The 22772-nt window shown below is 54.1% G+C and overlaps 1 protein-coding gene across 1 annotated transcript; it reads left to right on the plus strand.

Annotated features, from left to right (window-relative positions):
• The first annotated feature begins 4494 nt into the window (after positions 1–4494).
• Positions 4495–7577, plus strand: LOC135887912 (acetylcholinesterase-like). The gene is made up of 3 exons (XM_065415711.1): positions 4495–5993; positions 6936–7102; positions 7513–7577. The coding sequence occupies exons 1-3, from the start codon at positions 4507–4509 to the stop codon at positions 7575–7577; spliced, it is 1719 nt and encodes a 572-aa protein (XP_065271783.1). The 5' UTR covers positions 4495–4506.
• The last annotated feature ends 15195 nt before the right edge of the window (positions 7578–22772 follow it).

Raw genomic sequence — 22772 nt, forward strand, 5'->3', positions numbered from 1 at the left:
TCTCTGGGCTTCATCAACTGTCTTTTGAAATCCCAGAGCATCATTCACCTCCCCGTGTGGGGTGTGTTTCCCCCCAGGAATCCCACAGGGGCAGGGAACAGCAGGGAGCAGTGGCCTCGCTATGACCCCAGGGAGCAGAACTTCTTCCGCATCGGCATGGAGCCGCCCCAGGTCAAGGGGCGATCGCCTGCCCGGCACTGCAGGTTCTTGGCATGGCTGATCAGAGCGCAGCAGAACGCCACAGGTGAGCAGCAGTGGGGTGAGAGGACAGCAACTCTAGAGGGGAAAGGCCGCATGCCCCCCCCTCTGAGCCAGCCAGTCCCCACTCCACACTGGACCTGGATCAGAGCTAGCGCCCCCAAAGGGGAAGGGCCTCATATCCGATTCCTCTCACCCCATGGGAACATGGGATGTTACAATTACACCTCCACAGCATGTCTTCCGAAGAGTCAAAACTTGCTTGCACACTAAAGAACTTTGGAAGACTATGTACCAGCGCCACCTAGTGGTGCTTCCTCTTTGTCCTTTTTCTTCTCTTTATATCCCCCCAAAAGCATGATTTTGTCCCCAGCGTGAGGATGCCCCCCCCTTTTCCTACCCCATTGTTCATTCGCCGGTGTCTTTTCTCCTGTGTTAACTTCACACCCTCATATGGACGCCGTATGTAAATGGAGCTTCATTTACACGAGCACCGAGGTAGACAGGCGAATAAGCCATCCTTTGTCCGACAGAACTCTGCTTTTCCCTTGGTCTCTAAAACATATTTTCAGTACTTAAGCACAGCTCCTTAAACATCCCTGGTACGTACATCTCGCAATGATTACGGGGCTCGGAACAACAGAAGCTTCACATGATGGAGTTTATGGATAAATACCGTGAAAGTGGGGTGTTAGGTGTAGTGAGTTTGTCAGGCCTCTCAGAAGTGGCTGTTACAGACCAGTAAAACCTTTGCCAGCTGGGACCAGCTCTGTGTCAGCATGGCAGGATGGATCCAAAGACAGAGGGGGATGGGGGCTGGTGGCCAGTAATGGCAAGGAAGCGATAGAAGGCGTTGAAAGAATGAAACGCAGCTGGGTTCTGGGGAGGGGCGCAGCTGCTGTGTAACAAGGGAGTGAAGGAGAAACCAAGAGACACTGTGAAACCTATGTGCCACAGGCCTCTTATGGGAGGCAGAACAGAACAGAACCTTGCATGTTGGACCCTGGGGTCACAGATGCTGGGAAACACGGGAACTCCAGCAGCACAGCGTCCCCTACTGGTACAATGTAGCATTGCAGTCAGAAGGGACTGTGAGGGGAGAGCGCCCCCTACTGAGCCCCCGCCTTCCAGCACCTAGGTTTCGGCTGCAGGTTTCCCACCCCACTTTCAACCACACCAAACCCTGCTCAGGCTGAGTTTATCCCCACTGCTGTTAACCCCACTCGCTGTGTGTCCCGCAGGAGCAGACCCAGGATGTGTGGGGCCCAGGAAGCGGCGCATGAGGAGCTGAGCAATTACAATTCCCCTGCCGGGGGGGGACCCAACCCTCCTTGCAGATGACAGCATCCAGTTCCTGTTAGCGCCTGCGGCAGCTGCTGATTTATTAATCGCACTGATAAACCCCTCAGTCGTCGCTGGACTAAACCGCCCCCTGTAGCCTCCCGGTGCATTAAAGCATATTCAGTCTACAGACACTACCCTGGTGTGCGAGATTGGTTAGCTGCTCCTAAGCAGTGGGGAGGGAGCGAGAGAGCGTATGTGTGTTGGGGGCAGGGAGGTCCGTGTCCAGATAACGGGGGGCACAGATTACATGGGGAGGTGAATGATGCTCTGGGGTTTCAACAGACAGTTGATGAAGCCCGGAGATCACACTCCCCACCCAGAGCCAGAAATAGAACCCAGGAATCCTGGCTCCCAGCCTGCCCTGCTCTAACCACCAGATCCCACTCCCCTCCCAGAGCTGGGGATAGAACCCAGGAATCCTGGGTCTCAGCCCTCTGCTTTAACCCCTAGACCCCACTCCTGTCTATGCTGGTGCTCAGTGGACTGTGAGGAAGAGCCGTACACACTCAGGGATCTCAAAAATCAGTGCTTTATTGACGACAAGTTGCAGGCCATTATACAATACAAGCCACAGAGACAGTTCCTACCTGGCCAGTTGTCACCCCGCACACGCCAGGGAGGTGGTGGAGGTTTCTTTGTATCCCAATATACAAAGACAGGGGCAGGGGGACAACAGCCTAGATCAGAACCAGAATCCCCTGGAGGGGAAAGGCCTCATGTCCCATTCCCCACCCCCCAGGGTCTGGATTCTATATTTGCCGTTGCTCCCACGAGATGCATTTCCAAGCAGGGTTTGAAGCGCCAAACCTGGCTCTCCAGTGCAGACGTCAACTCACACGTGCACTAGTTACACACAGCTTGGTTGAAACCTTTCAAGCCCTAACCCTCTCCCCCATCCTTCCCCCCAGGCGCTGGAGCAGGGAGTCGATCCTTCACCTCAGCTGGCGGTGGGGCAGATGCTCTGCCATGTACTGCCTGGGGCAGAAAATATATTTCCCCAAGGTCTTTCCAGTGAGGCTTGCCCCCTCTCCAGCATCAATGAACCCCCGACGCTTCCCTCACCCCCAGTAAGACATGGGAGGTGAACTCTGCCTTCCCAGCTCCTATGCAATCCCCTGACTCCTAAACCAATACGTTACCTTCCCGTGTGCTCAACGGCTGCCGTGCCCCACCCCGGAGGTGGCTGCATCTCAGCGCCGAGGGAGCGATGCCCATGCAGCGCTGCTGGGTGGATGTTATACGCTGCCCCACCCCAGAGGTGGCTGCATTTCAGCCAGGGGAGCCTTTCCGCTGCGTATCGAAGCCTTTGGCCCCTGCCCTGGATTCCCTCCAGCCGGCCCATGCCCCCCTCCCCCATGCATGTGCTGAGCTCAGCAAGGTCACTGCTCTCAGGATCAATAAACCGCGGGGGCTGTTAGTCTCTGGGTTGGAGCCGTCCAGTCAGATCCATCATCCCCCGTTTGCTGAACCGTGAGCCAGTGAGAGCCACAAAGCTGCAACTGCACTGGGGAGACAGACAGGTGAGTCTGTGCTGCCGCTGGCCCCCCAGCTCCAAGAGGGGGAGAGAGGGGTCAAGGGAGGGAACGATGCAGCATCAAGGGCTGGATATTGGATCTGCCCTGCGAATTACCTGTCCAATACACCAGTTCTCAGACCCCACACCAAGAGCTGGGGATAGAACCCAGGAGTCCTGGCTCCCAGTCCCCCCTGCTCCAACCCTCTAGACCCCACTGCCCTCTTTGTTGGTGCTCAATGGACAGCAAGGAAGAACCGTATTCTCCAGGGTGCCCAAGAAAATCGGTGGTTTCTTGATGACAGTTGCAGGCCCTTATACAATACAAGGTGCAGGGACACGTTCCTTCCCCGGCCAGCTGGCAGTGCACATGACAGTCACCCCACACACATGGGGGGTAGGGGGGGAGTCTTCTTTCTACCCCAATATACAGAGAGGGGGCAGGGGGATCTGGGCCTGGATCGGAGCCAGCATCCCCTGGAGGGGAAAGGCCCCATGTCCCCTTCACCACACTGGGGGCAGACCGCAACCAGTGCCCCCATGGAGGGGAAAGACCCTGTGTCCCATTCCCTGCCCCCCAACCCAGCCAGTCCCCCACCTTGGGCCTGGATTCTATATTTCCCGTTGCTCCCACAAGATGCATTTCCAAGGACGGTTTGATGCTCCAAACCTGCCTCTCCAGTTCTGACTCCCAGCCCCCATGCTCTAACCCACTAGGCCCCACTCCCCTGCCAGAGTTGGGGCTAGAACCCAGGATTCCTGACCTCCCAACCCACTAGATCCTGTGCCCGTCCACACGGACCCTGCAGCTTCCTGCCCAGGTCTGGATCACCTGTTTGTCGCTGTCCCCCCATTCCCTCTACTTTGTCTGGTTCCTCTGCTCTCTGCTGCCTTGGTATCTTGGTTCCCACAGCTGCTGGGCTCAGGGGTACAATTTGTGAAGCCACTGTGTGAGATGACCATGCGCCGGACTCCTGGGTTCTATCCCCAGCTCTGGAAGGGGAGTGGGGTCTCATGGGTTAGAGCAGAGGGGGCTGGGAGTCAGGACTCCTGGGTTCTGTCCCCACCTCTGGGAGGGGAGGGGCGTCTAGTCGTTAGAAGTGGGGGAGCTGGGAGCCAGGACTCCTGGGTTCTACCAGTAGGGGGTGGGGGAATGCGATGGTTGCCCTTCCGTCCTGACTCGTTCTCCCAGGGCAGGAAGGGCGCTCTCACCCGCAGTGGGGTGAAGGACGTACCAGGGTGAGCTCAGCAAAAGACTCAGCACTCCAGGGTGAATGACCGGTGGGGCTGTATTTGCTAAAGGGGAACAAGGACAGCAAAGGAAACTATCTGCCCCCATCGGTTGGTGGAGGGCTTGGATCAGATCAGGACTGGCAATGGCTGAAGGGGAAAGGCCCTATGGCCCTTGCCCTGTAACTCCCTTGGGGGGCGGTTCCCTTCCAGCTGCCGCGATGCTGGGACTCCTCCCCTGCCTGCTCCTCCTCTCCCTGCCGGGCTCCAGCTCTGGCTCCGATGACGACGGCACCGTGGTGCTCACCACCAGCGGCCCCATCCGGGGCAAGCGCCTCCCGGCCGGCTCCGGCTCAGTGACGGCCTTCCTGGGCATCCCCTACGCCGAGCCCCCCGTGGGGGCCTTGCGCTTCCAGAAACCGCTTCCCCACCAGCCCTGGAGCCACGTCCTGGAGACCACCAGCTTCGGCAATGTCTGCCACCAGGCTGTGCTTACTGGTCTCCCTGAGGCTAATGTCTGGATACCAAAAAGACCGCAGTCCGAGGACTGCCTCTTCCTCAACGTGTGGGTGCCCCATCCCCAGCCGAACGGGACGGCCCCCGTCCTCGTTTGGATCCATGCCGGGGCGTTTGTCTCAGGTGCAGCCTCATTCGACATCTATGACGGGCGCTTCTTAGCCACCACCGAGAACGTGATCGTGGCCTCCATGAACTACCGGCTGGGGGCGCTGGGCTTCCTGTCCCTGCCCCCGGCCGCCCCAGGGAACGCCGGCCTGTGGGACCAGCGCTTGGCGCTGCGCTGGCTGCTGGACAACGCGGCTGCCTTCGGTGGAGACCCGGCTCGTTTCCTGCTCTTCGGCCAGAGCGCTGGCGGTTCCTCAGTTGGCTTCCACCTCCTCTCTGCGGGGAGCCGGGCCCTCTTCACCCGCGCCGCGCTGCAGAGCGGAGCCGCCACCGCACCCTGGGCTTGGATTTCCCTCGAGGAGGCCAAGGAGAGAGGCCGGAGGCTGGGCCAGCTGCTGGGCTGCGCCGATGGTGACGACACCGCCCTGGTGGGCTGCTTGCAGGGGAAGGAACCCGGGGAGTTCCACAAACACGAGTTCTCCGTCTTGCGCCACAAGGAGCTGCTGGGGCTGTCCTTTGTGCCGACACCAGATGGGGATTTCCTCCCTGACACACCACCAAGGTTGCTGAGGGCCGGGCACGGCCAGCCTATGCCCATCCTGGCTGGGTTCACCTCCAACGAAGGCGCCTATATGTTAAAATTCAGTCCTCTTGACTTCAGCCTGGAGAACACCAGCCACATCGGCTGGGAAGAGCTGCTGCAGGTGGTGAGGCTGGGAATGCCAGGGGCCCCAGAAGAGGCCGTCCAGATCGTGGCACAGCGGTACAGCCAGGAGAGGCAGGATGAGGGACGGTACTTATGGGCCATGGACCAAACCACCGGTGACCGCCTCTTTGTGTGCCCGGTAGCCGAGGTAGCTGGGCGAGAGGCGGAGGCCGGCAGTCCTGTGTACACCTACTACTTCACTCACCGCATTCCTGGCTTGTCTTTACCTGAGTGGATGGGGGTGCCACACGGCTCCGAGGTGCCCTACCTCTTCGGGACCCTAGCGTTCCTGTGGGGTGCCAACTACACTCTCACGGAGGCCGAGACCGGGCTGAGACGCAGGGTGATGCGGTACTGGGCGGAGTTTGCCAGGAGCGGGTAAGGGAGTCCCCCAGAATCCTCTCGTGCCCCTGAGTCCTATCAGCCCAAAACGCAGCCCCAGTGATCAAACCAGCACAGCGAGTGTCCCCCTTGAGCCAGTTGTCCACAACGTGGTCTGGCAGCCAAGTCTCAGAAGACTTCCTTCTTAAATATAGGTCACAATATGTCCAACTTATACCCCTGGCTGGAGGGAGAGCTAAATTTTTATGAGGGAGGCAAAATTTTAAACATGATGATTCATAGTTAGTAACAGTCCCCTTCCTCTTTCACATGGATATTTTGAAAACACAGCAACACGAACATGCTCCTGCAGGAAAACAAGTAGCTTAGATAACAGCCCCTGGCTGGCTCCTCTTCCTCAGGCCAGCCCTGACAAAAACAAAGCTACAAACCCCAGACACCCAGAAAACCCTGATACTATCACCACCACCACCTGTGGCTTCAATCCCATTGAGAACATTAGAAGGAAGTGGCCATCTTTAGTTAGGGAAACACATGGCTTTCTCCTGTTTGGAAGGACAAGAGACAGTGGACATCTTAACTGAGGGCAAACTCTGGCTTCAGCCTCCTTCCCGCCCAGGTCTGTGGCCCCATGTTTCCCCACCACCACAGTGTCCTTCCCTCTCCTGCTCTGTTGCTCTGCTCCCCACACTGCCTATTCTATGTCTGAGAGCACATAAGGAAAGCCATCTTCACTGAGGGCAGCATATGGCTTCAGTCTCATAGAGAACATTGGCACCCTGAGTATTAGTCCATTTGAGAAGAACAGGGGGTGGCAGCCATCTTAACTGAGGGTGGCCATTTTGGAAAGGAGCCAGATTTTGCAGGTTGACTCCCAATGACTCCTGCATCTGGGTGTCAGACTCCCGTTGGAGCACATTCCCATCCCCACCCAGGTCCAGTTCTAACTTCCACGGGACGTGTTCAATTTCCCCCCAGGAACCCCACAGGGTCAGAGGGCAGCAAGGAGCAGTGGCCCCTCTACAACTCCAAGGAGCAGAACTTCGTCCGCATCAGCACAGAGCCGCCCCAGGCCCAGGGGACATCGCCCGCCCAGCACTGCGGCTTCTTAGCATCGCTGCTCAAAGAGACGCCAAGCCCCACAGGTGAGCATCAGTAGGGTAAGAGGATTGCAGTGCTAGAGGGGAAAGGCCTCGTGTCACATTCCCCGTCCCCCCCGAAGCAGGCAGTTCCCCTATCCTGGGGCCAGATTGGAGCTGGCACACCTTATAGGGAAAATTCCCTGCCCTCCCGAGCCAGCCAATCCCCTAGATCTGAGGATGGATTACAGCTGGCATCTCCTAGAGGGGAAAAGCCTTGTGTCCCATTTGCCACTTTTCATGTGAACATGGGATGATCCTCTGGCCTCCTAGAGGGGCAGACACCTGTGAGGAGCTCTCCCATCCCCTGAGGTCCCCAGAACCCACGTGCTGTGGGGCAGCCCCAAACTCAAGCCCAGTTTGTGGTTGTTTGGGCCTTTTCAGTGGCAGAATGACATCTGCGTTTCCTCCCCCAGCTGAGATCCACAGAACTGCTGACCCCTCAAGGAAGAAGGAACATGAGGAAGAGAAGGAGAACTGAGCCCCATGGAGGAAGCCAGGACCTGCAGCATCAAATCCCAGATGCCTACCACCAGCTGAGCAAAGGGAGTAATTCCCTCAGCTGGGAGTCAGCAGGTGGCTGCTGTAGTAATTAATCTGGCCACTAGATGGCGATATCATCCTATTCACTAGCCCAGGAAAGTTTATGCTCAAATAAATGTGTTAGTCTCTAAGGTGCCACAAGTACTCCTGTTCTTTTTGCGGATACAGACTAGCACGGCTGCTACTCTGAAACCTTTCCAGGCATGTTTCCTAGCAGTATGTCATTCAGCCATTAGATGTCGCTGTGTGCAGCATATCACTCCAGCCAATGTGGTGTCCCTGGTAAACAAGGAAGCCCACTCTGGACCGAGAGCTGTGTAGAAGACTGTTTGGGTTAGTAGCTGCTTTCCTTAATAAACACCTTCTGTTATTATTATTTATTATGTGCGTCACCAAGTGAGATAGAAGAACCCAGGAGTCCTGACTCCCACCCCCCTCCAACTCAGTAGGCCCCACTTTCGTCCCCAAGCCATGGATTGAACTCAGGAGTCCAGGCTCCCAGCCCCCCACACTCCAATCATTATACATTGCGAAGTGACACCACTTTTCCCCGCCTGAGGTTCTGTCAGTTTGACTGGGTTACCCCAGACGTCTCCATGGCCGAGCAGAGATCTGGTGGGTTGCTGACCCAAGACGTGCCAGGGAAGTGGCCTGTGCGTGACTGAGAGGACCCGGGGCTGTGATTCATCGTCTTTCAGCGGCACTGCGGGGGTTGCTCACCCCAGGTTGACAAGCCCCTGCTAAAAGCTGCCTGCGTTGAGCATGTAACCCCTAGCATGGCAGGCGGAGACCAGCGATCCCCATCCACACCTCTGAGTCCTCCAAGGAGAGGTCTCCCTCCACCAGGGATACTAATTGACACGGTCATTTCCAGGACAGCTGTATGTGTGCATCTGAGTCGGCACATTAGAAGGACACAGACACCACACCAGGGGGCTGATTTCAGCATCTTCAACACTCATTTGTCCTCCCCAGAGGAAAGGGGGCTGGGAGTGAAAACTCCTGGGTCCTATTGTTGACTCTCAAAGGGGAGTGGTGGAGCTGGGAATCAGGACTCCTGGGTTCTTTTCCCAGCTCTGGAAAGGGAGTGGGGTCTAGGGGGTTAGAGCCAGGGGGGAGAAGCTGGGAGCCAGGACTCCTGGGTTTCTATCCCCAGCTCTGAGAGGGGTGTGGGGTCTAGTGGGTTAGAGCAGGGCAGGCTGGGAGCCAGGACTCCTGGGTTTCTATCCCCAGCTCTGGGAGAGGAGTGGGGTCTAGTGGTAAGAGCAGGGGGCTGGGAGTCAGACCCTAGGCATGCTGGGCTTCTCTGAGCCAGGGCAGGTGCTGGGTGCAGGGAGTACAGAGGTCTTAGATGGGAAAGACACACACTCCTGACTGATCACAGGGTGGCTGGGGACTGGCATTATCCTTCTGTGCCGTGGCCAGCCATGCAGGGAGCATCGCCCGGGGAGTGCTGGCTGGAGGGACAGGGCAGAGCCATTTCATAGGAGCTGCCCACACAGAGAACAATCACTGCTGGGCACGGATCAGTCTCCACAGCTAGATTCAGTGGGGGACTGGAAACCCGGACTCCTGGGTTCTCTCCCTAGCTCTGGAGGGGGAGTGAGTCTAGCGGATAGGACCAGGGATGGATCTGGTGTATTCAGGGTCTTTATTTTACATTTTATCTCCAGGGACCAGGGTCAGCACTGCCTGCGAAGGGAGAGCGCCCCCTACTGAGCCCCCACCCCAATCCCTGCAGCACAGCTCCCTCTAGCGCCACACCGGGGTTGCCACTGACTCAATAGCAGGTAAATATGAGGGAGGCAGTGTCCTAATTCCCTCAGGAACAGATCAAGCTGAACCCATTAACTGTGAGAACAAAGTGTTTGTCCTTATTTACGCCAGTTCATCAGGATCCATCCCACCTCCACACAGGGTATTTATAGCTTCATAGATTCATGTATTCCAAGGCCAGAAAGAGGCATTGTGATCATCCAGTCTGACCCCCTGTGTAACACAGGGCAGAGAACTGCCCCCCACAATAATTCCTACAGCAGATCTCAGAGGGTGAGGTTACATATCGGAAACATATTTCATGGCTGATGCAATTTTGTTTACAAACGAGGATAAAAGTCTTGCCCAAAACCAATGGTAGGCCTAGGACTAGAACCCAGAATCCTGATTCCGCGTGTCCCCTGCCCTAACCACTACATCCCATTCCCCTCCCAGAGGCGGGGGAATAGAACCCAGGAGTCCTGACTCCCAGCTCCCCCAGCTCTAACTACTAGATTCCACTCCCCTCCCAGAGCCAGGGATAGAACCCAGGAGTCCTGACTCCCAGCTCCCTCACCTCTAACCACTAAACTCCACTCCCCTCCCAGAGCCAGGGATAGAACCCAGGAGTCCTGACTCCCAGCTCCCCCAGCTCTAACTACTAGACTCCACTCCCCTCCCAGAGCCAGGGATAGAACCCAGGAGTCCTGACTCCCAGCTCCCCCAGCTCTAACTACTAGACTCCACTCCCCGCCCAGAGCCAGGGATAGAACCCAGGAGTCCTGACTCCCAGCTCCCCCAGCTCTAACTACTAGACTCCACTCCCTGCCCAGAGCCAGGGATAGAACCCAGGAGTCCTGACTCCCAGCTCCCCCACCTCTAACCACTAAACTCCCCTCCCCTCCCAGAACTGGGGTCGGAACCCAAGAGTCCCAGCTCCCAACCTCCCCCACCCCAGCCTACTAGACCCCACTCCACTCTCAGTCAGAGAGAAAACTCAGGAGTCCTGACTCCCAGCCCCCCTACTGAATGTATCCCTGGTGGAGGGAGGGGGGGGGTGTTGCTTCTGGGCAGCGGGTGTTCTTTTTGTGGGAGTCCACCTGGCAATCTCCTTGGACATCAGCCACAGTCCAGTGAGTCCAGTCTTGCTGTCCTCCACCCCCATGAGTGATCTGCGGGCGTTGGCCCTCAGGGGATTGTGGGAGGATAAAGCCAGCCCCAAGCCCCCCTGCGATCAGCCAGGAGTCTGCATCTCCACCAGCTGAGAACTCTCCACTCCCCTGACCCAGCACCAGCCTTGACCCAGAGGAGCCCAGCATGGCCCGGGCTCTGCTCCTCGCAGCTTCTGCCCTGCTCTGCCTCATGCTAGGGGGTAAGTGCTGTCTCGGGCTGTGGGGGGGAATTCCACTAGTGTGTGAACTATGCAGACCCTGAGCTGCTTCTGCTGTGGGGGACCCCTTTCTCCTCCTATAGCTGGAGATAGAACCCAGGAGTCCTAACACCCAGCCCCTGTGCTCTAACCCACTAGACCTCGTCTCCCCTCTAGAGCTGGGGATAGAACCCAGGAGTCCTGGCTCCCAGCTCCCCCTGCTGTAACTACTAGATCCCACTCCCCTCCCAGAGCCAAGCCCCAGAGGTTGCAGTAGGGGCCGCCAGTGGCGGGCGCTGCTGGGGAGCGCTCCTTTGGGGGGATGCCCGGGTGATGGGTTGGGCGGCCACAGCCTGATGGGTGCTCATCTCTCATGTCCCTCCACAGCTGACGCCCTGCGCTGCCGGCTCTGCAGCTCCTTGCAGCCAGGGATGCCCTGCATGCCCCCCAAAATGAGCTGCAACTCCCAGCCGCCCAAGGCAGCCTGCCTCTCCGTCACCATCTCCTACGGTAAGGACCCAGGCGTTCGGCTGCCCTTGTCTCCTTTCTCCACTAGGGGCTCTGCTGGCACCCATCCAGAGGCAAGAGCCTCCCCCCACTCACTTCTGTCTAAAACTCTTACTCCCCCCTGCTTCACACCCCTCACCTTATCCCCCACCCACATCTGAGCAGAGGTGGTTAGCTCCACCTACAGCGTTGGCCACACCCACTCAAAACCGATAACCACACCCCTTTCCTCCTTGCGTTATTACTGGCCTCTCACCTTCCATTGCTGGCCCATCAGTGTCTGAGCTGGCCCTGCCCACTCTGTTTGCCGCACCCACCTAGAGGCCGTAGACCCGCCACCCCCATCCTTCCAAGACATGGCTTGCATTATCTGGACCACAGCCCATGGCATAGCTTTAAACTGCATGCCATCCCCCCCGCCATTCTTTATAGGACCCCCATGGCTCCACCTCCTTTGCCTCCAGCCAATCAGCACCTCCACTGTTCCACGCCACCTAGGGGACACTGTGATCTTTCTCCCCCACTCCAATAACCTCCCTTCCTCCTGCACACACTAGCACACCTTGATCCCACCCAACTCTCCGCACGGGATGGGATCCAACCACTGAACCCCACATGCTGCTAAGCCTCCTGAGGCTGGGCATTGACTGATCATTTCTTCCCGCTCTGGCTCTCTCAGGCACATTCCCAGGTGCACCCCATCTCCTACACGCATGTTGGCAGTGGGGACCCTGCAGGTCATCTGCCTAGGCCCCGAAACCAGTGTCTCTGCCCTTCCGAGCCCCTCAGTTACTCAGACACATTCCCTGGGAGTCCACCTCAATGGGAGAGTTATGGTTTCTCTAACACACACACACACTCTTATTTTCATCTAGGCTGACTCCTGTATAGCTAAGCTTGGCAGACTTCAATTTTTATTTTTTTATCATTTTGACACATAATATCAATGTTTATTTTTAAGCATCTTTATATCTATTTAAATTTTCACAGCTGTGCAAAATTTGGGGTTTTCAACATTTTCCTCCCAATTTGTATCGATTTAAATGTTCACAGTTGCAGGAAATTGGATGGGTTTCAGACAATAAGGGAGGGGTTGGACAATCATTATTTCCTGACAATAGTTGTTGAGATTTGAAAAGCTAAAGCTTTTATGACCCATAAAACACAAATTGTCAACATCACATATCGAAACGTATAATGGAAATAGCCTTACAGCAAACTCTGATAAGTTTGTAAGCAGCATTTTTCTTACGTTGACTGTCTACAAATTTCACTTATCATTAGAAATGTATTTTGTCTGTTCATGTGTGTGTGGTGAAATGGACATTTACCGATAAAAATAGAGTCTTTCCAAACCTGTACATAACACAGGCTGTGTTGTTCACCCCATGCTCTGAACCTCTGATGGCTAAAAGCTGGGACCGAGGATGGATCACTTGATAATCGTCCTGTTCTGGTCATTGCCTCTGAAGCATCTGCTGCCAGACACTATAGGAAGACAGGAGACTGGGCTAGATTGACCATTGGGCTGACCCAATATGGCCGTTCTTATGGTCATACTCTGGGTGACCCTTAACCTCTGACTGCCAGGAGCTGGGAGTGGATGACAGGGGCTGGATCACTCAATAATTGCCCTGTTCTGTTCATTCCCTCTGAAGCCCCTGGCATTGGCCACTGTCGGAAGACAGGACACTGGGCTGGATGGACCATTGCTCTGACCCAGTGTGGCCGTTCTTATGTGATCCCTCAGTGCGTAAGCAAGCGCTCTGGTTTCTTCGAGGCCCTGCTCCAACTGGCTGCACAATGCCAAGAGCTTTGCAGGCAGCATCCCGCCGGGTCTCTCTGTCTGGGAAGCTCGGCCCTCAGAGGCACAGTCCCCCACCCGACCCGGGCCGCCCATTCTGTGTCACCCTCCCCTACCCACTGGGGGAGGGCTTGTGTCCCTTTCATCCCATCGGGGGAAGCTAAAGCGGCTCAACTCGCTGGTGCAGGCGAGATGGGAGCCGCTGGCTCACCCCTGCTCTCTCTGCCTCCCCCCTTGCAGGCGGCCAGGTGGAGCAGAAGATGCTGGGCTGCATCCAGGCGGATAACAAGAAGTGCGGCTTGACGTGGGATGACCCGGAGACCGGGCGTCACGCCGAGTACAAGTGCTGCTCCAGCGCCGACCACTGCAACGAATAGGGGCCCCGGCTCCGGCCTGCGGCGCCCCCAGGGTGGGGGGGGCGGTGATGGTGCAAACTGGGCGCTCGCGCCCCCCAACTGTCGTTTCCAGCCCCCCAGCAGGGTCAATACAGCTGAGTCCAGAGCCCTGGTGTCTGTGGGGTTCATTTCAATCGGGGGCATCGTGAGCTCTGAAAACACCCACACCCACGTGGGAGGGGACACGGCAGTGGGAAGGAGGGAGGTCAGCTTGGTACCAGGGCCGGCTCCAGCATTTCTGCCGCCCCAAGCAAAAAAAAAAAAAAAAAAAGCCGCAATCGGCGGCAGCTGTTCAGCGGCAGGTCCTTCGCTCCTAGAGGGAGTGAGGGACCTGCCGCCCCCAAATTGCCGCAGGTGCCGCCCCTCTCCCTTGGCCGCCCCAAGCACCTGCTTGTTAAGCTGGTGCCTGGAGCCGGCCCTGCATTTGGAGCGCTAAAGATGGGGTTGCGGGGGCGAGATTTATACTAAAGTGAAATAAAAATAGGAGAAACGGTTTGATCCCCACTGCAAGTGTAAATGGGGATTGCTGTGGTGAACAAGGAGGTCATGTTTGGGGGGGGAGCTCAGGGCTGGGGCAGCAGGGGGTGCGGGTGGGTGGGGAAGAGAGAGCCCAGGGCTGGGGCGTCGGGGGTGCGGGTGGGGGAGGGCACTGGTGGGGGGGGGGAAAGAGCCCAGGGCTGGGGTGGGGGGCAGCCAAATTTTCTTTTTGCTTGGGGTGGCAAAAAACCTAGAGCCGGCCCTGAGTCCAGCAACCCAACAGTCACCCCCACCCACAGTTTCCATCCTTGTTCAGTGCAACCCCCAGAGTTCAGAAGTTCATCTGCAGAGTTTACCTCCCAGCCTGGGTGGAAGTGAAGGGAGGTAGGGGGGCAGCTGACATGCTCCGCTGCTTGGGTCGACGGCCGATTGCCACACCTCTCCGCGGGGTTCGGCTACGGTCTTCACTGCCAGCCGCTCCTCTCTGCCAGCTGTCCTGCTAGTCGCTTCTCTCCGCCAGCTGTCCTGCTAGGCGCTACTCACCGCCAGCCGTCCTGTTAGCCTCTCACCAATATGTCTTCAGCCCCCCCCCACACTTAACACAGCTCTCAGTGATTTCAGCTCTTTAGTAACTTTAGCTCTTTAGTGATTTCAGCTCTCAGTGATTTCAGCTGTTAGTAGGGAGCCCCAGTGCTGGCGCACTCAGAACCACTTGCCCAAAGTAAGTCTAATGCTTAGATGTAGGAATCAGTGATTTCAGCTCTGGAGCATGTAACAAGACTCTGTACGCTTTGTGCTGAAGCCTATAGGAAAATTGAGAGTGCTAAAAGGGAGACATCTGAGCTACTGATTGGGGCACTGAAGTACGCATGCACAACCCCCTTAGTAGTGCCTGCAAGGACAGAGCAAGAAGTGCTTGTCATGAGTACCTGACTGAAAGGTAGTAAAGGGCCATTAGCAATGGTAGAGCAGCCGGTTGAGGGAGAGCTCCTGGAAGGAGTGCTGGTCCCCAGTGGAGTCATAACCCTACCAGCTGAAGCCCAGGAAAAGGTGATTATACTGATTGCTAATGAAACAAGTCGTGATGTTGTTGTGAAACAAGGACAAAAGATAGCAGACCTCTTTGAGCCTGAATCAATTGTAAAACCCCAGTGTGAGACTCAAGTTCCGACAATAGACCCAGCAAAGTTTGACTTTGGAGATTCACCATTGTCCGAGGAGTGGAAAGATCGCCTGAGGAAGAAACTTTGTGAAAGGTCCAAGGTGTTCTCACTGCATGAGTGGGATGTGGGATGTGCAAAAGGAGTAGAGCACAACATCAGACTACATGACTCTCGACCTTTCAGGGCGAGATCTAGGAGGATTGCTCTCTCCGAGATGGAAGATGTGTGACATCATCTTCAGGAGCTGGCTGCGAATGGCATCATTACAGAATCCTGCAACCCATATGCCTCACCCATTGTGGTGGTCCATAAAAAGAATGGGAAAATCCGGATGTGTATTGACTACCGCACCCTAAACAGCCGTACTGTGGTTAATCAGTACACTATGTCTCGAGTCCAAGATGCCTTAGACTGTTTGCTGGGAAGCCAGTGGTTCTCTGTGTTGGATCTTCGGAGTGGATACTACCAGATCCCTCTGGGAGAAGAAGATAAGGAGAAGACAGCCTTCATCTGCCCGTTAGGGTTTTACCAGTAAAAAAGCATACCCCAAGGGATTTCTGGAGCACCTGCCACATTTCAGTGTTTTGTGGAGAAAGTTGTGGGAGACATGAATTTACTGCAAGTGTTAGTTTATTTGGATGACCTGATTGTGTTTGGAAGAACCTTGGAGGAGCATGAAGAAAGACTTTTTAAAGTGTTTGATAGGTTGGAGGATTATGGTTTGAAGCTTTCAATTGACAAATGCCAGTTCTGCAGAACCTGAGTGAAGTATGTGGGTCACATCGTGTCCCAAGAGGGTGTGAGTACTGATCGATAAAATAGAAGCACTCACTACATGGCCATGTGCAAGCAACTACAGAGAACTCAAGACCTTTCTTGGATGTAGTGGCTACTACCTCAGATTTGTGAAAAACTATGCTACGGTTGTAAAACCTCTGAGTGATCTTACCAGGGGATACCAGTCCAGCAAGAACAAATCTAAGACCAAGAATAAGGGGAGGTTCCCAAAGCCTCCTGTGCAGAGCAACTATGGCCCCTTTGAACCATTTGGGCCACGGTGGGATGAGAGATGTGAAGGGGCTTTTCGAGAAATCATTACTTGCCTAACTCATGCTCCAGTCTTAGTCTTTGCTGACCCAAGCAAACCGTTTATCCTGCATACTGATGCCAGTTTGGAGGGCCTGGGAGCAGTCCTGTACCAGGAAGTGGAAGGCAAACGTAAACCTGTAGCCTTTGCCAGCCGAGGACTGTCTGATAGTGAAACTCGTTATCCCACCCACAAGCTGGAGTTCTTGGCCTTGAAATGGGCCATCACTGAGAAATTTCGAGACTACTTGTATGGTGCTCAGTTCCAGGTGTGGACAGACAACAATCCACTGACTTATGTGTTAACAAGTGCTAAGCTGGTTGCTACAGGGTAAAGATGGGTGGCCGCTTTGGCTAGCTATGACTTCAGCATTCAATACCAATCAGGGAAAAGCAGTGTAGATGCGGATGCATTGTCCAGGCGTCCGCAGGCACTGGAAGTTTCTGTGATACCCATGGATGGAGTGAGAGCTATTTGCAGTGTGAGTTGTCAAGAGCCAGAGGCCCAGGAGAGCCTTCATGGATGTGCTGCAGAAACTTTGGGCCTGCCTCCTGAATGCGTGCCTTCTGCCTCAGTGAACTACATTGCGTTGGACGTATCTCTGTTGCCCATGCTCAACGCAGCTGACTCACAAGAAGCCCAGCTGCAAGATATTGACATTCGTGATACACTACTTGCCAAAAGGGAGAGGCGAAGCCCAGCTGCGGTTGTTCCACCTAACCCTGAGGGTAAACTACTATTGAGAGAATTGACCAAACTAAAACTGATTCAGGGAGTGCTACACCGAGTGACCCTTTACAAAAGCAATGAGCACAACTAGTGCTGCCAAAAGAATATAGAGCCCTGGCCATGAGGGCCCTGCATGATGACTTTGGACATTTAGGGATGGAGAGGACCCTGGAACTTATTCGTAGTAGGTTCTATTGGCCCTGGATGGCTGAAGATGTTCGCAGGAAATGTGAGACCTGCGCTCGATGTGTGCAAAGGAAAACTCTGCCCACGAGGGCTGTGTATCTGAAGAACATCACCAGCAGCAAACCTCTGGAGCTGGTATACATTGATTTATTGTCTTTAGAAGTAGACAAGAGGAATGTCGGGAACATTCTAGTAGTGACTGACCATTTTATGCAGTATGCGCAGGCATATCCCACACGTGATCAAACGCCACCACTGTCGTTCAGGTATTGTGGGAGAAATATTTCTCAGTTTATGGATTCCCGGTCCTGATACACTCGGATCAGGGGCGGGACTTTGAGAGTCACCTTCTGAAGGAGTGCTGAGGATAGCAGGAATTAAAAAATCTAGGACAACGCCTTATCACCCTCAAGGTGATCCTCAACCAGAGAGGTTCAATCAAACCCTGTTAGATATGTTGGGGACTTTGCGACCAGAGCAGAAGGCAACTTGGAGGCAGCGCGTCGCATTTCTGGTGCATGCCTACAACGCCACAAAGAACGATGATATGGGAGTTACCCCATATCTCTTGATGTTTGGGCGAGAACCAAGATTACCCGTAGACTTGTGCTTTGGTGTATCAGAGGATGGAGATAGCTATGAAACTCATCAGCAATATGTATCCCGACTAAGAGAAAAGCTGTGGGATGCTGATCACTTAGCTATGTCTGCAGCTCGGAAGAACTCAGACCGCAACAAACATCGATATGATGCTAGGGTGCGTTCACAGGAGCTCCAGCCGGGGGGCAGAGTCCTGCTGTGAAATTTGGGTATTGCTGGCAAACACAAGATAGCTGACAGGTGGAAGGCAATACCTTACCTGGTGATGGAAAAGCTGGGAGATCTGCTGGTCTACAAGATCAAACCTGAAGTGGGTCCTGGGCAAATAAAGATGGTGCATAGAAACATTTTGTTCCCTGTGGGGGAATTGGTGGGCACCCCTTATGAGATGGGCCATGACAGGGCAACCGGGCAGGACAAAAGTGCCAGACCAAAGCCGCCATCCAACACGGACAGCAGGCCCCCTGCAGCTAACCTACCCCTATTCAACACATCTGAGAGTGAGTCTGAGGAGGAAGACATGACCGTGGTGTATCCTGGAATGGAGACAAGATTTCGGTCTCGATCAGCTGAACCAAGAGAGAGCTCCCCCCCCTCAGCCCTAAACCCCATGGCGGAAGTATTTAGGCCCGTTACTGGCACCCCTGTGCCGCCGATGGGAGCCCCCTGTGATGACACACACAGGTTATTGGACAGTGGAGACATACAGGTAGAGGGTGCCCTGGGCACCTTGGACTTTCCACTGTTAGAGCCAGAGGTGCAGGGGCCTATGCCAGTAGCCGAGGGACCCTCAAAGGAAACCTCTCCATCCGTCGCTCAAGAAGATGTCCCATCTACCCCTGCAACAGAGATTCTCAATAGACAGGACAGGGTAATAAGACCAGTAAAACGGTTAACTTATGATGCACCTGGGGTGACTAGTGAGCACACAGGCTGGTGGAAGCCATAGTGGGCTTCCTGAAGCCCTTTGGAGGGAACCAATGAGTTGGTATAATAGGGACTGTGATTTGTTGGGACGACAAATTTTCAGTTGGGGAGTGGATGTAAGTGCAGTCAGAATGAGCTCTACCTTGACATCTGGTGGTGAGCTGTGGAAAAGGACTTCAGGGGCTGATCTCGTTTGCATGGGCACACCCACCCCGCCTAGCATGAAGGGACTGCTTGCCCAAATGGTCACTTTGGCTGCTGTGGGACCCCCAGTCTCTTTGTTATTGGGGCAGGAGTAATAAAGGGTTGTTATCCTGATTATGGAATCAAGGACAGTAGAACTGTACTTGGCATTTTATGATGGAGGGACTTGCCCTCAACTAAGCAGCACTCGCTAGGCAAGGGACATGGGTTCCAAAGCCCAATGAACTAAGAGAGGCTGGGGACAGGTATGTGTATGTGGTGGTGTGGGCCTGTCCTGAGGGCCTCAAACACCACTTTGACCTCTCCACTGTATAATAACAGAGCTAATTTTGTCTCCATTAGCAGTCTTGTTACATGCTGCAAAGCTGAAATCACTGATTTCTAGGTCTAAGCACTAGACCTACTTTGGGCAAGTGGTTCTGAGTGCACCAGTACTGGGACCCCCTACTAACAACTGAAATCACTAAAGTTACTAAAGAGCTGAAATCACTGAGAGCTGTGTTAAGTAAGGGGGGCCTGAAGACATATTGGTGAGCGGCTAGCAGGACGGCTGGCGGAGAGGAGCGGCTAGCGGAGAGGAGCGGCCAGCAGGACAGCTGGCGGAGAGGAGCGGCTGGCGGTGAAGACTGTAGCAGAACCCAGTGAAGAGGTGTGGCAATCGGCCGTCGACCCGAGCAGCGGAGCATGTCAGCTTCCCCCCATACCTCCCCCCACTTCCACCTAGGCTGGGAGGTAAACTCTGCAGATGAACTTCTGAACTCTGGGGGCTGCACTGACCAAGGACAGAAACTGTGGGTGGGGGTGACTGTTGGGTTGCTGGACTTAAGACCCTGAGGGGAAAAGGGAGGGTCAAACTTACTTGGGGGAGGGTCTTTTCTCATGGTTTGTGTTATGAATCCTGTTAGTGGTGTTCCCCCAACATAATGCTGCATTGTTTCCCTCCTTTATTAAAAGGCTTTTGCTACACTCAGACTCTGTGCTTGCGAGAGGGGAAGTATTGCCTCTTAGACGCACCCAAGGGGGTGGTGTGTAATTGTCCCAGGTCACTGAGCGGGGGCTCGAGCCGGTTCTGCATTGTGTTATTGAAACAGAACCCCTAGATACTGAACCCGGCCCTTGTTGCTGCCAACTCTGATGGGCAGAAGGGTTACACTTGTATTTTTGAATGGGTGGGAAAATAGCTTCAGTGTGAAGTTCCTCTGCCAACTTCTGTGCACTCTTCAGAACGTTTTGAAATCTCTCATCTGGCCGGTAAGACTGTAGATCTGACTTTGCTTTGTCCAGTTGTTCCATTGCTCCAGATATATCAAGGTCAACACCTTGGAATCTCTTGCTTACAACATTTATTTCAAAGAGTATGTCATGCCACAACACTAAGCCACGCAGAAATTTGAAGTTACGTATGTTTCTGGTGATTCCATTTCCCTCTGCCACTGTTCTCCCATGAACAGTTCCTGTCATAGCATTATCCTCCATAATGGCAACTATGCATCATCTATCTTCCCAATTTGGTGTTTGATAGGCTTTATCGCCTTCACTTGACTTTCCCATCGTGTGGCACTCAGTGGTTTCAGTGTCAGAGAGGATGTTTCCAGATGTTGCTTCAAAATTTGCCATCGATGAGTTGATGCAGAGAAAAATACATAGATGCTTTGAATTACATTAAAAAATTCAGCAGCCTCCCTAGAAGCTGATGCTGCATCACTGACCACCAAGTTCAATGAATGAGAACTGCATGGGACAAAAAAAGCTCGAGGGTTTAACTCTCGGATCCGTGTCTGCACTCCTCTGTTCTTTCCTCTCATGTTGGCACCATTATCATAGCCTTGACCTCTCATGTCAGCTATCACAATTCCCGTATCTTCCAGCTTTTTAAGAAGCACATTTGTCATACCAGCTCCTGTAGTATCATCAATGTCAATAAATTCTAGAAAATGCTCTCTGACAGTCACCATTGCAGGAACATTTTCACTAGGTTCTGTTGTTGTTACAAAAGGCACCATTAAAGTCATTTGTTCCGTATGGCTGATATCAGGCGTGCAGTCCAGAATAACCGAGTAATATCTTGCTGACTTCAGATCTGCCACAATCTTCTGTTTGACTTTTGTTGCCAGTAACTGTATGATCTCATTTTGAATTGTTTTTCCACAGTAGTGGTGTGTGTACATTTCTTGGGTGGTGACTCTTCTTAGATGCTCCTGGAGTACAGCATCAAAGTCAGCCATTAGCTCCACAATTTTAAAGAAGTTTCCATTGTTTGGCACAGACAGCTGATCTGAAGTGCCACGCAGTGCGAGGTTTTGGGTAGCAAGCATTCTCACAATGGCAATGAGCCTTTTCAGAACATTTTGCCAGTAAAGAGATTCTGATCAGGGCCGGCGCAACCCATTAGGCGACCTAGGCGGTCGCCTAGGGCGCTACAATTTGGGGGGTGGTGACCGCGGTGGTATTTCGGCGGCGGGACCTTCCGCCGCCTCTGTGGGGGGCGGCATTTCGGGGCGGGACCTTCCGCCACCTAGAGTGGCAGAAAAGCTGGTGGCGCTCCTGACTCTGATGCAATCTTCTCTTGATGCCGATCATCTATGGTGGCCTTTAACCTTAGTCTCATCTCAAGCTCTTTCCACCTATGGAATGCTCTCTGGTGATTTGCTGCCTTCTCATGGCATGCCAGATTTCTAGCCAGATTTTTCCAGTCCTTTGTTCCTGTAGAACCCAACGTGGCTGGAACATTAGACTGGAAGAGTTTGCAACAAGAACAGTATGCAGCATTCTGGGTTTTGGAGTACATAAGCCATGGTCTCTCCACTTTGTCACCATTGGGGATTTCACGCCAGTAATGTGTTGGATGGAAACTTCTATTTTCATTGTCTTTGGGGAACATGAAGTTTTTCACTTGCTGTGGCCCATGCAGTACAAGGAAGTCCCTCAAGCTACTGCTCAAGTGGGTCCACAGTCCTGGATCATCTAGACTTCAGGAACTAAACTCAGCAGCAGCTGTTTCTTGCGCCTCCACCACATTCTTCTCTGATCTACACTTTTCTTCAGGAATGTGCATGGTTACATCCATTTGAGATGGAGATATGGATGCTGCAGTAGCTGCCAGGTCACCTGCACTCTGACTAACTGGAAGATCAGGCATCTCCTCACCACTCACATCCTCACTGGGGCCAGAACATTTGTGTCTATGTATCTCAGGAGAGCTCCTTCCTGCTTAGATAGAAAAGCTTCCTTTGCTTTCTTTCTTTTTCTGAATGCTGCCCCAGAGGGGCGTTTTCTTCTTTCACTCATGACTGCTGTTCTGTGCCAGCTAGAGTGGCTCTCAACACTCAGTTGAAGGGGACAAATCAGCAGGCTGGTAGCAGGGCCTAGTGAGGGAAGATATCAGCGTCTTAAGGGCCTAACTGGCTCCTACTACTTCAGTTGACTGCCTGTTCTCAGGTGGGTTCAGGGAAGCAGCAGGAAACAGGAAGCTCCCTGAGAAGCTGGTGTTAATCAGTCCAGGTTCCTAGGGGTGCTAGAGAGGTACATAAGAGGCTCCTCCTCCTCTCTCTCCCTGCAGCTCCTGCTGCTTTCTGTTATTCCCTCTCACCTTTTCTCCTGCCTGCCTGTTATGTCTCTTGTGCCCTCCTTCCTCCAGCACAGCACTCCACCATCTCTGTGCATCTAGAGCAGAGAGAATACATATGCACCAGCAGCAGACACAATGTTCTACACTCTGGGTCCTAGTGGCGCCCCCTCCCCCCAGTCTGGCACTTGAGGCGGCCGCCTCAGTTCGCCTCATGGTAAGGCCAGCCCTGACAATGATCCCAAATCGATTGGGTCGGGCGGTTGTGGCCCCTGCTGCAGTATTTCTCCCCCTGGTATCTTCCCACCACCCTGCCTAGCAATTCCTTCTGCTTCCCCACCTCCCCCACCCATCCAGTGCCCCCA

The sequence above is a fragment of the Emys orbicularis genome, chromosome 13, assembly GCF_028017835.1.
Source record: "Emys orbicularis isolate rEmyOrb1 chromosome 13, rEmyOrb1.hap1, whole genome shotgun sequence".
Lineage (NCBI taxonomy): Eukaryota > Metazoa > Chordata > Testudines > Emydidae > Emys > Emys orbicularis.